General features: G+C 40.4%; 1 protein-coding gene across 2 annotated transcripts in view; it reads right to left on the minus strand.

Moving 5' to 3' along the window:
- CDKL2 (cyclin dependent kinase like 2) overlaps positions 1-10954 on the minus strand; it is a 50358-nt gene extending 39404 nt beyond the window's left edge. For both annotated transcript variants that reach the window (XM_032261022.1, XM_032261021.1), the window contains exons 1-2: positions 10299-10954; positions 5789-5985 (exon numbers count right to left, since the gene is read on the minus strand). In XM_032261022.1, the coding sequence (XP_032116913.1) occupies positions 5789-5956 (168 nt within the window). In that variant the 5' untranslated portion in view covers positions 5957-5985; positions 10299-10954. The remainder of the gene's footprint in view (positions 1-5788; positions 5986-10298) is intronic.
- Positions 10955-17667: the final 6713 nt, after the last annotated feature.

Genomic DNA, 17667 nt, shown 5'->3' on the forward strand with positions numbered 1-17667 from the left:
AAAAAAAAAAAAAAAAAAAACACAAAAAAATAGGCCAATCATGGTAGTCCACGCCTGTAATTCCAGCATTTTGGGAGGCCAAGGCCGGCTGATCATGAGGTCAAGAGATTGAGACAATCCTGGCAAACACGCTGAAACCCTGTCTCTACAAAAAATACAAAAAAATTAGTCAAGCATGGTGGCACGTGTCTACCCCATCTCTACCAAAAATACAAAAAAATTAGCCTGAGTTCTCTATCCCATCTCTATCAAAAATACAAAACAATTAGCTGGACATGGTGGCATACTAGGCCACCATCATGAAGTAATGAGTTTATGTCAATGAGGTAATCCCAGCTACTAGGGAGGCTGAGGCAGGACAATTGCTTGAACTCAGGAGGCGGCGGTTATCTCAGTGAGCTGAGATCATGCCACTACACTCCAGCCTAGGCAACAGAGCAAGACTCCGTCTCAAAAAAAAAACAAAAAAGGAATTCAGAGATCATATAGAAAAATATTGTTTAAAGAATTATACATATATACCATGAAATATTATGCAGCCATAAAAAGGAATAAGATCATGTCCTTTCCAGGGACATAGATGCAGCTGGAAGCCTTTATCCTCACCAAACTAACAGGAACAGAAAAACAAATACCACATGTTCTCACTTATAAGTGGGAACTAGATGATGAGGACACATAGAGGGGAACAACATATACTGGGGCCCACCGGAAGGTGAAAGGTGAGAGAAGGGAGAGGACCAGGAAAAATCTGGATAGTCAATGACTGACAAATAATTATTGAAACCTAATACTTACGTCATGACTCTGACAAAATCCAATTCTATTAAAAATCTGAAACAAATACTTCTGAACTACTTGGTAGTCTAGTCCATTTGGAAAGAGCTCCAAGTCATCAGGAATTGTGTGGTCAACAAATTTGAAAACTAGGTACCATCATCACCTAATCATTAGCCTAGTGGATACCAGGCTGAATACCTAACTGATGAAATAATCTGTAAAACAAAGCCCCATGGCACGTGTTTACCTATGTAACAAACCTGCACATTCTACACATGTACCCCTAAACTTAAAAGTGAAAAAAACACTTCTACCCTGCCTTCCCTTAAAATAGACATTTTACAGTGTAAAAGAAGTGCTGCCAAGAAAAAAGTAAAAGTAATAAAACAGTATGATATTATACATCATAACTAATACACAGTGCTTACTATGCTTTTTGCTATTCTAAGCAAAAAAGCCTTACGAAATAGGTGCAATTATTATCTTGTTTTATAGCTGAAGCAACTAACTCATATAGAGGTTAAGAAATTTGTCCGAGGTCACACAGCAATAGCTGGTAGAGGTATGATTAAAACCTCTTCTAAAAAAACAAAACAAGGCCGGGCGCGGTGGCTCAAGCCTGTAATCCCAGCACTTTGGGAGGCCGAGGTGGGTGGATCACAAGGTCAAGAGATCGAGACCATCCTGGTCAACACGGTGAAACCCCGTCTCTACTAAAAATACAAAAAATTAGCTGGGCATGGTGGCGTGTGCCTGTAATCCCAGCTACTCAGGAGGCTGAGGCAGGAGAATTGCCTGAACCCAGGAGGCGGAGGTTGCGGTGAGCCGAGATCGCACCATTGCACTCCAGCCTGGGTAACAAGAGCGAAACTCCGTCCCCCCCCAAAAAAAAAAAAAAAAAAACAAACAAACAAAAAAAAAAACTAAACAAACAAAAAACCCACAAATTTCATAACCTAATGGAACTATAAATTCTGGCAAGTTGTATTTTATCAAATTAAGAAATCTAAATGATATTAGAATGTGAATTGCTCCATCAGGCTGTTTTGGCACATTTCTAATAGAAGAAAACATTACACTAAAACTTTTTACTCTTTATTAAAAAATTCATACTATAGCATCAGATAATTTCTGCTTCTCTACTCTATGTAAAGTCCTTCTTGCCAAGATTTCCACAGCAGCTCCAACCCTGCAAATGTAAATAAAGCACAGACTATCAGCTCACAGGTTCTCCATCTTTGTGCTTATATTTTTTTAGAATGACAAATGACATTATTTGATAGAAGCAAGAGCCATAAAATTAAAGCAAGATAAAACCCACACCTAGACATATTATTGTAAGCTCCTGAAAACCAAAGATAAAATCTTAAAAGTATCTAGAAGAAAATGGTTATTAAGAAATACAATAATTCTGACATCTGATTTTTCAATACAAGAAACAGGAGCCAGCAGAACAGTGGAATTCTATCTTGAAGATACTACATGTAATTAACTGACAACCCCGAATTCTATATCCTGTGAAATAGCCTTTTTTTCTTTTTTTAAGAGATGAGGTCTCACTACAGTGCCCAGGCTGGGCAGGAGAATCCAGAGACTCAAAGCTGATTTTGACATGAAGTAACAAATGTAGAAATGAGCTTTGATTTTTGTGGCTCCACAGGGCTAAAAGGGAAAAGTCAAAGCCCAGAAGCCTACTATAGGTGGGATATCTGAGAGACCACCTCCAATGAAAGCTAGAACCCAAAAACTACACCCTCTAGAGTGAAAACAAACAGAAATAAACCAGGCATCACTAGACTTAACATCACCTTCAAGGAACTGAAAGCCTTCAACTTGGATTAACATACTGGATTGAGAGCAACTCCATGTACCTGTCAGAAGCAAATAAATATCACCTCCTGACAAAGAAAGCTTTATCTTAGCCTCAAAATATTTCTACAAATAAAATTTCAAAAGCAATATTCAATTCTAAAGGATAATCAGAAACACAAGATAAAAACAGACTATAAGCAAGAATTTTGAACTTAACTAAGGAGGTCCTGGGCTGGTAGTGTGCTTGTATCAGACAGAAAAAACTGGTAAAATTTTAATGTAAATAATTGTTACGAAGTGTAGTTAATTACTCAAGGTAGTAAAATAAGACTCTAAGGGATATGTTTAAAGTAGCAAATACAGAAAGCCCCAATTTTAGTGCAGATCACCTGAGGCCCGGAGTTAGAGACCAGCCTGGCCAACTTGGTGAAATCCCATCTCTACTGAAAATACAAAAATTAGGCTGGGCACGATGGCTCAGGCTTGTAATCCCAGCACTTTGGGAGGCTGAGGCGGGTGGATTACGAGGTCAAGAGACCGAGCCCATCGTGGCCAACATGGTGAAACCCCTTCTCTACTAAAAATACAAAAATTAGCTGGGCATGGTGGTGCATGCCAGTAATCTCAGCTACTTGGGAGGCTGAGGCAGGAGAATCACTTGAACCCATGAGGCAGACAGAGGTTGCAGTGAGCCGAGATTGCGCCACTGCACTCTAGTCTGCGTGACAGAGTGAGCTCTGTCTCAAAAAAAAAAAAAAAACCACAAAAATTAGCCGGGAGTGTTGGCAAGCACCTGTAATACCAGCTACTCAGGAGGCTGAGACAGTGAGACAGGAGAATCGCCTGAACCCAGGAGGCTGCAGTGAACTGAGATTACACCACGGAACTCCAGCCTGGGCAACAAGAGTGAAACTCTGTCTCAAAAACAAAAAAAATTTCAGAAAAATTAAAAGTAAAAATATGGAGAAAGGTTTACTATGGATACACTGACCAAAATTAAACTAATATTTGTACCTTTATTAATTTCAAATAAAGTAGGCCTTAAAACAAAATACTGGCCAGGTGTAGCTCACACCTATAATCACCTATATTTTGAGAGGCTGAGGTAGGAGGATTACTTGAGCTCAGCAGTTTGAGACCAGCCTGAGCAACATAGTGAGACCTCATCTCTACTGAAAATTAAAAAATTAGCCAGGCATAGTGGCATACGTCTGCAATCCCAGCTATTTGGGAGGCTGAGGTGTAAGATTGCTTCAGCCCAGGAGTTCAAGGCCGCAGTGAGCCATGATCATGGCACTGCACTCCAGCTTGGAGGATAGAGCAAGACCTTGTCTCAAAAAAGCAAATGAAACAAAACATTACTATAATAAAAAGGGTTACTGCATAATGACAAAAGATTTAACTCAACAGCAATATATAATAATTCTAAATATAAAACACTAATAATATTGTTTCTGTTTATAAAAATAAACACTAACTGAACTACAATGAAAAGTAGAAAAATCTAAAATGTAAAGGATTCACAAAGGAAGACTTTAACACATTTCTTTTCAAGCATAAGCAAGCATATTAAAAAATAAATAAAAAATTGGAAGATTTAAACAACACGATTAACATGAACTAATGAACATACATAGAATACTTTTCAGGAACAAGAGGGGTTTTTTTTTAGTTGACTATGTTTTCAACCAAAAAGCAAATGTCAAGAAATTCCAAGGAAATAAATTCTTATATGGTGTATACTCACATCATAGGGGAGTTGTGTCACAAATAGATAACCAGGAAAGAAAAACCTAGACAATTTCCATATTTGGAAATTAAGAAATATACTTTTAAATCACTCAGAGATTAAGAAAAAATATAACGGAAATGAGAAAATATTGTTAACAATCAAAATTTTCAGCCAGGCTCAGTGGCTCACACCTGTAATCCCCTCATTTTGAGAGGCCCCAGGTGGATGGATCACCTGAGGCTGGGAGTTCCAGACCAGACTGATCAACATGGAGAAACCTCATCTCTACTTAAAATACCAAAAAAATTAGCTGGGCATGGTGGCGCATGCCTGTAATCCCAGCTACTGTGGAGGCTGAAGCAGGAGAATTACTTGAACCCAGGAGGCAGAGGTTGCAGTAAGCTGAGATTGCATCATTGCATTCCAGCCTGGGCAACAAGAGTGAAAGTTGGCCTCAAAAAAAAAAAAAAAAAAAATTCCAGGATACATACAAAGCTCTTCCCAAGGAAAGTATATATCCTTAAATGCACATTTGAGGGGAAAAAAAGGTGGGAAATTAGAGAAGCATCTATCTCAACAAATTAGGAAAAAGGGCTGCAAAATAAACCCATACAAATAAGTAGAAGAAATGAAATAATAAAGAACAAAAATTAATGAAATAGAAAAGAAATACATATGATCAACAAAGTCAAACATTGGTTCTTTATAAAGATAAATAAAATTTAATTGAACTTCTGATGAGATTGATGGAGAAGGGCAAAGATTTAACATAGTAGGCCTAAAACTGCTGTTATTCTTAGAAAGATTGGCTTGCAAAGTGGGCCCTTGATTGGCACCTGGAAACTTGGATTCAGGAAGGTTCTCTTTATTTCCAAAACTGACAAAGTTAGGCAAACAATATTGTTTGTGCTGAATACCTGCTTTACTACTGGAAGTCTGGAACTTTGGTTAGTGCCAGGCAGAGGGCCTATGTGACCCATTCCCAATAAAAGCCCTGGGCACTGAGTATCTAATGAATTTCCTTGGTAGACAATATTTCGCTAGTATTGTCACAGTCCACTGCTGGAGGAAATAAATGTCCTGTGTCTCCACTGGAAAAGGACTCTTGGGAGCTTGTGCCAGGTTTGTCTGGAATTCAATCTGTGTGCTTTTTCCCTTTGCTGATTTTGCCTTATATCCTTTCACTGTAATAAATCATAGCCATGAGTACAACTATATGCTGAGGACTGTGAGTCCTCCTAACAAGTCATCAAATGTGAGGGTGGTCTTTGGGACTCCTAACACAGATTATAGATAGATGATTGATAAATATGCAGAAATATACAGAAAGAAGAAAAAAACACTTTAAAATCAGGTTTACATTCACCAGATAAATGAATTTGCATATCTAATCACTGTATTTCTTATTGCCAAAAAAGAAATTTATACTCAGATTTTTTCAATTTAATATATGCATTTACATACCTTTAGTAACTTGATTTCTCGCATTGCAATCTTTTTAACCATTTTGTCATCGTCACTTTCTAAGAACTTCTTGATGGCCACAATTCTTCCAGTATCTTTATTCCTACACTTCATCACCATTCCATAACTCCCTTCTCCAACCAATCCCAGGTTCTCATATTTTTCCATTTTAATTTAAAGCTAGTAGAAACTTTTTGCTGTGGAAGCCAAAACATAGAATTAACAATGTTGAGTGTGTTATTTTCCCTCACCTTTCCGGCAAATTAATTCTTCCCTACTTGTTTTCCATATTAGAGTAGTCACTGTGTTCATGGCTGTTCTGTGTTAATTCACAATTTCCTAGTGTTTCTACATGTAAGCTATGTTTTCAAAATGATCACACACATTTCGTAATAGACAAGGCAAATGGAATTGAAACCATTAAATTACTAAATGCCATGTTAATTAAATTCCATGCATTTTTAATTCTAATAAAGCAATATTTGAGCTATCATGCATAACAATTACAACTCACTTTAAAAAGCACAATTCCAGCCTGGGCAACATAGCAAAACCCTGTCTCTACAAAAAACTTTTTTTTTTTTTTTTTTTTTTGAGACGGAGTTTCACTCATGCTACCCAGGCTGGAGTGCAATGGGGCGATCTCGGCTCACCGCAACCTCCGCCTCCTGGGTTCAGGCAATTCTCCTGCCTCAGCCTCCTGAGTAGCTGGGATTACAGGCACGCACCACCATGCCCAGCTAATTTTTTGTATTTTTAGTAGAGACGGGGTTTCACCATGTTGACCAGGATGGTCTCGATCTCTTGACCTCGTGATCCACCCGCCTCGGCCTCCCAAAGTGCTGGGATTACAGGCTTGAGCCACTGCGCCCGGCCCCCAAAAAACATTTTTAAATTAGCTGGGTGTGGTGGTGTATGCCTGTGGTCTCAGCTACTTGGGAGGCTGAGGTGGAAGAATCACTTGAGCCCAGGAGGTTAAGACTGCAGTGAGCCATGATGGCACTGCACACCAGCCTGAAAAATGAAACAAGAGTCTGTCTAAAAAAAAAACACAGGTTGTGCATGGCAGCTCATGCCTGTAATCCCAACACTTTGGGAGGCCAAGGCAGGCAGATTACCTGAGGTCAGGAGTCTGACCAGCCCGGCCAACATGGTGAAACCCCATCTCTACTAAAATCACAAAAATTAGCCAGGCATGATGGTGCACGCCTATAGTCCCAGCTACCAGAGAGGCTGAGGCAAAAGAATCACTTGAACCCTGGAGGCAGAGGTTGCAGTGAGCCGAGATCACACCACTGCACTCAAGCCTGGGCAACAGAGCGAGACTCTGTCTCAGAAAAACAAACAAACAAACAAAAAAAAACACAATTCCTTTTCACTGAAAGGTGCATAACTGAATTTGGTGGGGGTCGTGTGTTTGTTTTGGGGATGGAGTCTTGTTCCGTTGCCCAGGCAGGAGTGCAGTGGTGTGATCTCGGCTCACTGCAACCTCCGCCTCCCAGGTTCAAGCGATTCTCCTGCCTCAGCCTCCCGAGTAGCTGGGACTACAGGCTCGCGCCACCACGATCGGCTAATTTTTGTATTTTTTTTCACCCCTCTCCGCCCCCAATTTTTGTATTTTTAGTAGACAGGGTTTCATCACGTTGGCCAGGATGGTCTGGATCTCTTGACCTTGTGATTCACTCACCTCGGCCTCCCAAAGTGCTGGGATTACAAGCACTCCTGACCTCAAGTGATCCACCCACCTTGGCCTCCAGAAGTGCTGGAATTACATGCATGAGCCACAGCTCCAGGCCTGAATTTGGTTTTAACAAAGATCAACTTTTTTTGCGACATTGGATTTAGATCAACGTTGGAAATATTTATGCACCTTCCACTTAACTGGAAAAAATAATTTGATCCAAAAAAAATTAGCACAGGCCGGGCGCAGTGGCTCACACAATCCCAGCACTTTGGGAGGCCAAAGTGGGCAGATCCGAAGTCAGGAGTTCAAGGCCAGCCTGGCCAACATGGTGAAACTCCGTCTCTACTAAAAATACAAAAATCAGCTGGGCGTGGTGGTGTGCATCTGTAATCTCAGCTACTCGGGAGCCTGAGGCATAAGAATCACTTGCTTGAACCCGGGAGGGGGAGGTTGCAGTGAGTTGACACCATGCCACTGCACTCCAGCGTGGGCAACAGAGCGAGACTCCGTCTCAAAAAAAATTAACAGAGAGCATCTTTGATAAAATATTTTTCTTTACTTTTCTTACAATACTAATTACTATATTGAACTTAGAAAATAAGAGTAATGACATCAGTATATAAGCAGATTTTTTAAATGAAATGAAATATTGGTAGTACCAAATACAGTAAAAGTATTTCAAAAATCCTGTTAATGATTACTTACCATAAGTATAATTTGAATTTATGTTTGAAATTTTTTACTCACAATATATGACATTTTCTGAATAAAGGCAATCCTAAGGCAATCTTTCTTGTTTTACCAACGATTGATGAAGGTCCAGCAATCATTGTACAAATGTTTTAGTACAGAAAAAAAAATTACTTCAGTCCAAATACAGATAGATTTTAACTCATAAGGTTTGATTGTCGTGATATATATGTTATTAAACTATAATTCCAAAGTTAACTTTATTTTTAAAATATGATTTTGAAATTAAATTCCAGGAGCTAAGAATAAAAAATGCTGCTCTAAATCCCAATGTGGTTCCAAAGGTTTCAGGAGAAAAAAACAAAGTCTTTTAATAATTACATATCCAACGATGATTCAGAGTTGATTTTTTTTAAAATCTGACAATATAAAAATGCTCATTTATTAAACTTTGGAAAGAGAAAAAATTCTTGCCTATTATATTAATTGTGTACTTACAGCAATCTAAAATTAATTTACTCAGATTGTGATTGTTTTTCCTGTTTCTCTGTTGGAAAAGTGATGCAAAGACAAAACAAATATTCTCTTTGTTCTAGCCAACTATGCTAATCCAATGTATACATTTCCCACACTTGACATGTAAGTTTGAAATTGTGTTTGTTTGTTTGTTTGAGATGGAGTCTCACTCTGTCACCAGGCTGGAGTGCAGTAACATGATCTCGGCTCACTACAATCTCTGCCTCCCAGGTTCAAGTGATACTTGTGCCTCAGCCTCCCAAGTAGCTGGGGTTACAGGTGCCCACCACCCTACCTGACTAATTTTCATATTTTTAGTAGAGATGGGGTTTTACCATGTTGGCCAGGCTGGTCTTGAACTCCTGATCAAGTGATCAGGTGATCCACCCACCTCGGCCTCCCAAAGTGCTGGGATAATAGGCGTGAGCCACCACACCCAGCTGAGATTTTATAATATACTTATTTTTAATGTAGATATACATGGAGAACCAAAAGATTGATCTTGGGGGGTGGGAAATGAAAACAATACCAATGAACATCAACTTAAATTATTTCATTATTTTACTACCAGTTTTCATAGCAGATTCTACCACAAATTTTTTACAGAGCAGTGTCCCAGACACTAACTTTCCATGCATTTGACATTTTACCTTCTATTTCACTTTCATTAACTATTTCTTAACAAAATGTTGGTATTTGAAAAAAATTCTCCATATAATTCTATCTGTTCTTAATTTTTTTCCTCTTCCATTAAGAAAGTACGTTTTATTAAGGACTAGGCTTTAGGTTTATCATACCAATGACAAAAATAGCTTGAACCTGGATCATTTTAAAACATTTTGTAATCGGTACCCTCAATATTTGAAAATGAAAAGTGAACAAAAAAATGACTTTAAGCATGTCTGAGGTGTTCTGAAGCATATCACATGCCAACATTAATGCAAGTTGATTGCTTCAAGTTTATTCTCCCAATCAGTTGCACATCAGAACACACCACATTGAACACACATGCTTTTTCAAGTGGCACCGTCCACAAATACTTTAAAAGTATCACGGCCTAAAAAGCCTCTTGTTTCCTGAAACAGTTACTCATAAACTATAACTTCTCATGCCTTCTACTCTTGAATGGAAGGGTAATACAAATGAAGAAGAAACCTGGCCAATGGGCAATGTGGCATTTCTAAATGCTTCTAATATCAAAAACTTAGATAAAATATTTGGAGAATGTTAATTTTTTATTTTGTTTAAGACAGATTGAAGGGCCTGGTGCAGTGGCTCATACCTGTAATCCCAACCTTTTGGGAGGCCAAGGCGGGCGGATCATCTAAGGTAGGGAGTTCGAGACCAGCCTGACCAAGATGGAGAAACCTCATTTCTACTAAAAATACAAAATTAGCCAGGCGTGGTGGCAAATGCCTATAATCCCAGCTACTCGGGAGGCTAAGACAAACAAGAGAATCGCTTGAACCTGTGAGGCGGAGGTTGCAATGAGCTAACTAAGATCGTGCCACTGGGCAACAAGAGCAAATCTCTATATCAAAAAACAAAACAAAAAAAGATTGAAATCTTTTATAGATCAAAAAACGAGATAATAATAGCTTTTAAAAGTACTATACTTACTGTTTCTTCAATCCGTTTGCATGGAAAGACCCAAAGGTTTTCAACTCGGAAACAAATTGGAGGTGAAATGCATATCGCTCGCAGGTCCAAAAGATGCTGCCTAGCAAACTAGCAATTGCAGCGCTGTTGTGATTTCTTCGCAGGTCCTGAGCGACGCAGGCAAGGAGGCAGGTAGGCCTCGGTCCGCCGCAAGCTCACACTTAGGAGGACCACTGGCCGCATGCTGCCGTTGTCAAGGCAACGACCTCACTCTGTCCCCAACCACAGGCACAAAGTCCTGGGAGACAGATAACGGCCCAGATCAGAATGCGTTCACGGCAGGCACCAACATCTGTGAAGGCCAAGGGCTAGAGAGAAATTAGCTGGGTGAGAGGCACCACCTCCCAGCTCATAAGGCCCCTAGTCCCTGGAGTCTGTAAACCTGCACCACTCCAACTACCCCTGGACTAAGGCGTTGGCCGCGGAGCTGCAAGGGGGCGGTTCCTCACCCGCCCTGAGTGCGCCAGGCCTCCCTTGCTCTGATTGGTCGAGCCCTGTCGTCACGAGCCATGATTGGCTAAGGGCCAACCACCCAGCCCCTTCACCTAGGGTTCGGCCCAGGTTCTGCTCCCTGACGCGCAGAGGCCCTGCGTCCCCACACGCCTTGGTTCTCGCCAGGAGGCGCCTTTCTTCCTTCGTGGGGGGCAGGAGGCGACTGTGGTGCCCACTGCGAAGACTATGCAGAGTGCGATAAGGTGTCCCTCACAGTCATGCAGCTGGGGCGGGGAGGAGGAGGGTGGGAGCCGGGCGCCCTGAGTCGCGAAGGCGCGGCCTGACCGGGATTCCATGCTTCCTTTTCGTTCCAGGCGATGGGGCCCCTCTGAGCCAGGTAGGATATGACGGTGACAGTCTCGGAGGTGACTGATTAGTAGGCGAGGCAAGGTGGAAGGCAGGTAGGTGATGACAGACCTGACGTTAGGAGGGACCTTGGAGAGGCCAGTCTGGCCATTGAAAGTGAGGAAAAACACTTGGAGATGGAGGAAGGGGAAGAGGGCGTGAATGGAATGAGGAGAGAGCTGGGATGGCTGAGGACCTGGAAGGCTTGCACAACACCCACATATGGCACCCCATATGAGGTGGAGTTGGGGCTTGCGATAAAACTTGCCTTAAATGCAAAAATGCTACTCAATCCATGACTGAGCAAGACTGGTAGGTCAGAATCATGCACAGGCTTAAGTTACACGGGAACAAGGCTTTCCCTATTTTCAAGGGATCTGAGGCAGCTAGGAAGCCATAAGACCAGTAAAATAACACTTTCAATCATGATAACTAAACGTTTCCTAATCATTTTGGTCTCTACACTACTTTGATTTAGGGAATAGAGTGTCCTGGATAGCACACAAATGTCTACATTATACCCTAGTCAATATTAAGGTATTAATAATTAAGGTTAAGGTATTCATTCTTTCTCGTACATTAGGACATAGACATTCTGTTTATAGTCTTTTGTGAGTTTGGTTAGTTTGCATTAATCTCCCAGTGGTTAATTACCTTGGTCAAACTGCTTAAAATCTAGTTCCTGAACATTAGCAATCATCTCTTAAATTACTCTTCACAACAATCATTTTCTACATATCTTGACATCCAAAAACAATGTGCTTGGGCCATTTTCTTGCCCATCCTCCAGTAATGCCCCCCGAAAGCCACTCACTTAGGCTCCATGAGATCCTGATTGATTAGTTTTTGACATCAGCTCAATTGAATCACCAAGTGAAAGGGCCATAAAATCTGTAGACTACAAAAGATTCTCAATTATCAGTATATTACCGAACATGCAACTATGAATACATTTCCCCATTTTGTTAAGAAAATGGACTGACTCACTTTGAAGTTTTAAGATTCTTTGATGGGAGGACATTTGCTAAACCTGGTAGTTTAATGACCTGATTACTACATTAAAAGATTATGAAGACTAGATTTGAAAATCTAAAGTATAATGTGCCACTTATTTTGCCAAGTTGACTGAACATATACCACACCTTGCTGTATCAGCCACCAACATCTATACCATAGTGGTTGTGAACATAGGAATCCATTCCTCAAATATTAAAAATAGTATATATTCTTTCCTACTTAACTGTGGTAATAAATAAAATAGTATACATTCTGTTTGTTTGCACTGGTAACGTGCCTCTTATTACCCTTATTTTTCATTTCCTTCTAGCCTCACCCCATTCCTCTGTTCATCCTCATAGCAAAACTACAGAAAAAGTTAGTGTTCATTAGTTCCATTTCTGATCTCCAGTCCTCCCTTGGGCTTCATCCTTATTACTTCATTGAAATAGTTCTTACCAAAGTCACTATGACTTACAACCTGCCAAAGACATCTGTGGTGGAGATTACTAGCTACTCACAATAAGCTGATTCCTTTTTTGCCTGTATGCATGGCTTATTTTTTGCAACCTCCATGAAAGTTGGGGATGGCTATGTGATTAAATTCAAGCCAGTGGAATATGAGATGTGTATGTTCCCATTGCTGGCCCATAAAAATCTAGCACTCATGATCCTCCATGCTCTTTTCCCCTTTTAGTTGGTTATATTACAGATGACTCTGTGATCTTGAAGCTACCTATTGAAGTTGGTAGAGTCTTCATTCCCCTGTCCCTAAATAACTAAGTGGGGGGAGGGCCAGACCACTTGCCTTTTCACTGCCACTCTAATACTTTTTTTTTTTTTTGAGACAGTCTCACTCTGTTACCCAGGCTGGAGTGCAGTAGCATGATCTCGGCTTGCTGCAACCTCTGCCTCCCGGGTGCAAGCAATTCTCTGTCTCAGCCCCCCGAGTAGCTGAGATTACAGGCACTCCACCACACCCAGCTAAGTTTTGTATTTTTAGTAGAGACAGAGTTTCACCATGTTGGCCAGGCTGGTCTTGAACTCCTGACTTCGTGATTCACCCGCCTTGGCCTCCCAAAGTGCTAGGATTACAGGTGTGAGCCGCCTCGCCCGGCCTACTTTTTATGGGAAGGGGAGAAAAAACTATTGTATCTGAGCCATTAGACATTTTGGGATCTATTTATTATAGCAGTTAGCCCACTCTAATTCACTTGCTATTTTATTTGAAATTTCAGCAGCGTTTGACACAACTGCCTATTCTTTCCTTCTGATAAACTCTTGATACTTGGCTTTCCATGACACCAATACTTATCATATTTTGTCTCCTTGTTTTCTTTATATGCTCCTCTCCTGTACTGTAATCCTGTTTTGGAAGTATGTGATGTCTCAGTCGTCAGCATTTTCTCTTAAGTGATCTCATCTAATCCGAAGGCTGCAAAGATCTATTTGCACCATTCACAGCACAGACTTCTCAGAACTCCAGAATCACACATTTAATTGCCTGACATTTCTTCTTGGCTATCCAATTGGCATGTGAAACTTAACATAGCTAAAACAGAACTGTTGATTTCCCCTCCACAATCCACTTCTCCTCTTTCCCTATGAGTACCCATAGCCTTCCATCCAAGCTGCCCGAAAACCCTATGAGTCAACCTTGAATATTCCCTCGCTCACATTCAAAATACAACCCCTAAGCAACTTTTATAGGTTCTGTCTCTAAAACATATATTAGCTGACCACTAACCACTGTACATCCACTGCTACAACCCTTATCCAAGCTACCATTACCTGTCACCTGACAGCTCTTCCTAATTCAGATCACATCAACGTTGAGATCCCTATAATCCGAAGAGTAAAATTCCAAATACAAGGCCACCCTCGATTTAGCTCTACCTACCACTTAATATCTACCTACCTCTCAATATCATCTGCATTATCATTAGAGCCATACTGGCCTTCTTATTGCCCTTTAAGATACTAAGTTCCCTCCAAAAACAGGGCCTCCGAATTTTCACTTGGAACACTCTACCCCTAGATTTACTCATGGCTACCTTCTCTTCAAATCTTAGGTATACCTCTTTTCATTACCATCCTGGGTAGAACAGCCCCAACTCACTATTCATCCTCTACTAGTTCTACCCCAATTACCCATGTGGTCTTGAACAAATAGCTAACCCTACTGTGCCTGAGTTAACCCTTCTGTAAATCGTACTTCTCTCAAAGGATTACCATTAGGATTAAACAGGTTGTATTCTGCCCAGGACAAATCGGAACTGAAATTAACATGCTTGCTGCCTCTCTCCTTCAAAATACAAATCCTAATGGTAGATTGTGTCTGCAGTACTGCCAGCCACCATCTAGGCAAGTTTCTGGCACATACTCAATGCCAATATTCATTGATGGCTATACAAGTTCTTCTCACATCTTTCACATATATGTGCTACTTTATTATTTGTGCTTGCCTTGAAACTAAGTCATTCCAAGTCACCTTCCAATGAAATCTCTCATAGCTGCTTTCTATTCCAAAAAGCTTGTCACTGTGTCAGGCAGTTTTTTTGTTGTTTGTTTTTAACCTCTCCAAGCTTTAGTTCACCTCTTAAAAAACAAAAAGAGGGTTATCAGAATAAAAGGTATAATGTATATAAAATGACAGGTCATCAAAAAATATTCCCTTTTTTCAATTTGTAAACACAGTATTCAACATCTATTAACTTCTGTTCCAAGTCTCCACTCTGCCTTATTACTTAATGCTGTGTTTCCTCAATTAATTTCTGATTAAGGGATCCTTAATTTTAGGCCTTACTTAAATTACTTAATTTTAGTATGGAGACTGAGTTTACAATTTTCTAATATAAAGCCAGGATAAACATGCATTGCTTTCAAAGTTCAAATTCCTGGTGTTTAAAACCCCTTTTCTAAAATTATTCATTCTGAGGTTGATTTTAAAGCCTTTTATTTTTGAGACAAGGTCTCGCTCTGTTGTCCAGGCTGGAGTGCACGTCCTGGGCTCAAGTGATCCTCCCACATCAGCTTCCTGAGTAGATGAGACCACAGACATGTGCTAACATGCTTGGTTAATTTATTTTTTATGGAGACCAGGTCTTGCTATGTTGCCCAGTCTGGTCTTGAATTTCTGGGCTCAAGTTATCTTTTTGCTTCAGCCTCCCAATGTACTAAGATTACAGGTGTGAGCCACCACGCCTGGCCTGTGTCACCCTGTAAAGCAGATTGACACTTTGATAATCCATCATTCAAATTGCCTCATACTATAGTATCCTGAGCCTCCATATCTTTGGCTGTAAACAAGTACACTTAGCTTGCTTAAATTAAACCAGATGCTATTTCTCTCCCTCAGATGTAACAGTCCTAGACTATAACATCTTATCAGTTCTCCTTCCATTCTTGTTATTGTACCACCTATTTTCAGTACAGCATATTTTATCACTCCGAATCTTTCTTCTTTAATGGCTTCCTATGGCAATTAGAAAAAAAAAAATCCAAATAAACTCCTTACCCTGGCTTACGATCTTGGGAGAATCCTGTCTTCTACGTCACCTCTTACTACTTTGCCATTCCTTGACTCACTCCATCCAGCCTTTTTCATTTACCCTCCAAACTTTTCCAGTTTTATATACTGCATTAGCTAGTCCTTTTGGTGGCACGCCCCTGCATTAAATGTCAACTCTAGAATAGGTGACTGGGGAACACCTGCCTCAAGTTGTCACTGAGAGGCTTTGTATTATCTTAATGTTCTACATCACATTTACAACTACGTCTCCATTACCAAGTAACTGCTCTCTGGGAGACCAATGGCCTATTCATTCATGTATCCTTAACATCAAGAACAAGTCCTAGTGTAGAGTTCCTAGTGCACAGAGGTGCCTAATAAACAGTGTTCAATGGTAGATCTTCACTAAAACAATGAACTATATAAAACAGAAATATCTGAAAGAAAAAATATGTATGCCAAGTCATTTATAGGAACCATCTATGGGCTACATTATGGGAGTTCATTATTTTGGATCATCTGTATTTTCCATAATGTGCACATGTATTTGTTTTTAATTGTGGTAAAACATACATATTTCATGTATCATTTTCAAAATAAAAAGGGCATAAGTCAAGGGAGCCAAACATAACGTACAAAGTTACAAACACTCCTAAGATAGACTAATCTTTTCGGGTCCTACATCAAAATCCCATAAAGCTTTTCTCGAGCACTCCTGCCCTCTTAAAGCTTTTTCCCCGTTATATTCCCATCCTTCACATTTTACTTCTGCAATTATACAAGTGAGGAGCTTCAGATTCTTCTTTGATACCACCCTTTCCCTCACCAAGACCTGGGCATTTTACCTTCAACTCTTCCAAATGCATCAACTTTAGGTTTCTAACACTGCCACTCTAGTCTAAGCTATCATAGCTCTTGACTGAAATATTACAACATCCCTTTACCTGGTCTACTTCCATTCACTATTGAATTCCTTCAATTTGTTTACTCTGTAGCAAGAGACATTTCAAAATAGAAATCCTGTCACTCATTGCCTTCCTCCTACACTTACCCACCTGCCAAAAATCACCAACTTTCCCATTGCGTTTGGTTGGGATAAAGACCAACCCCTGTGAGGCCAACTACTCTTTACTGCCCGACTCCTAGCTACCCATCTAAACATGTACCCAATTTCCCCATAGGGCTTCAGGGGCCTTTTTAACTTAAGAGTAGTAATTTTGTTTAATCATTTCTTTTTTTTTCTTTTTTGAGATGGAGTTTCGCTCTTGTTGCCCAGGCTAGAGTGCAATCTCAGCTCACTGCAATCTCTGCCTGCCGGGTACAAGTGATTCTTCTACCTCAGCATCTTCAGTAGCTGGAGTTACAGGTATGTGCCACCATGCCAGGCTAATTTTTTGTAGTTTCAGTAGAGACCGGGTTTCACCATGTTCGTCAGGCCAGTCTTGAACTCTTGACCTCAGGTGATCCTCCCACACCCCCGCCTCAGCCTCTCAGAGTGCTAGGATTACAGGCATGAGCCACTGCACCCAGCCTGATTATTTCTTAGTAGCACCTAGAACAGTGCCTGGTATTTTGAAGTTCAGTGGTTAATGAACTGAATGAGACAGCGGAAGTTAGAATAATAGGAACAAGTCTTGTGGCAGGGAAGATAAAGGAGGAGGGAGCCAGAGAAAGTATTGAAAGGAAAAGATGAGATTTCAAACATTTCTAGACTGATTAAATCAGAAAAAGATGTTCATCATTACAGAGCCAGGAATACACAGGTTAAGTTGCATAGAAAAAAAAATACATTGTTTTGGACTTACCAATTTTGAATTATCAAAAGGGAACTGGCTAAAATGGTATTAAGACATGTTTTTGGAACAGGGTAGGTAGACAACAGAAATGCAATTGAGTCAGTAACAGCTAACACTAGCCAAGCGGTGGTTCACACCTGTAATCCCAGCACTTTGGGAGGCCGAGGTGGGTGAATTGTCTGAGATCGGG

This window comes from Sapajus apella, unplaced genomic scaffold (genome assembly GCF_009761245.1).
Source record: "Sapajus apella isolate SASKATOON/1434 unplaced genomic scaffold, GSC_monkey_1.0 scaffold121, whole genome shotgun sequence".
NCBI lineage: Eukaryota > Metazoa > Chordata > Mammalia > Primates > Cebidae > Sapajus > Sapajus apella.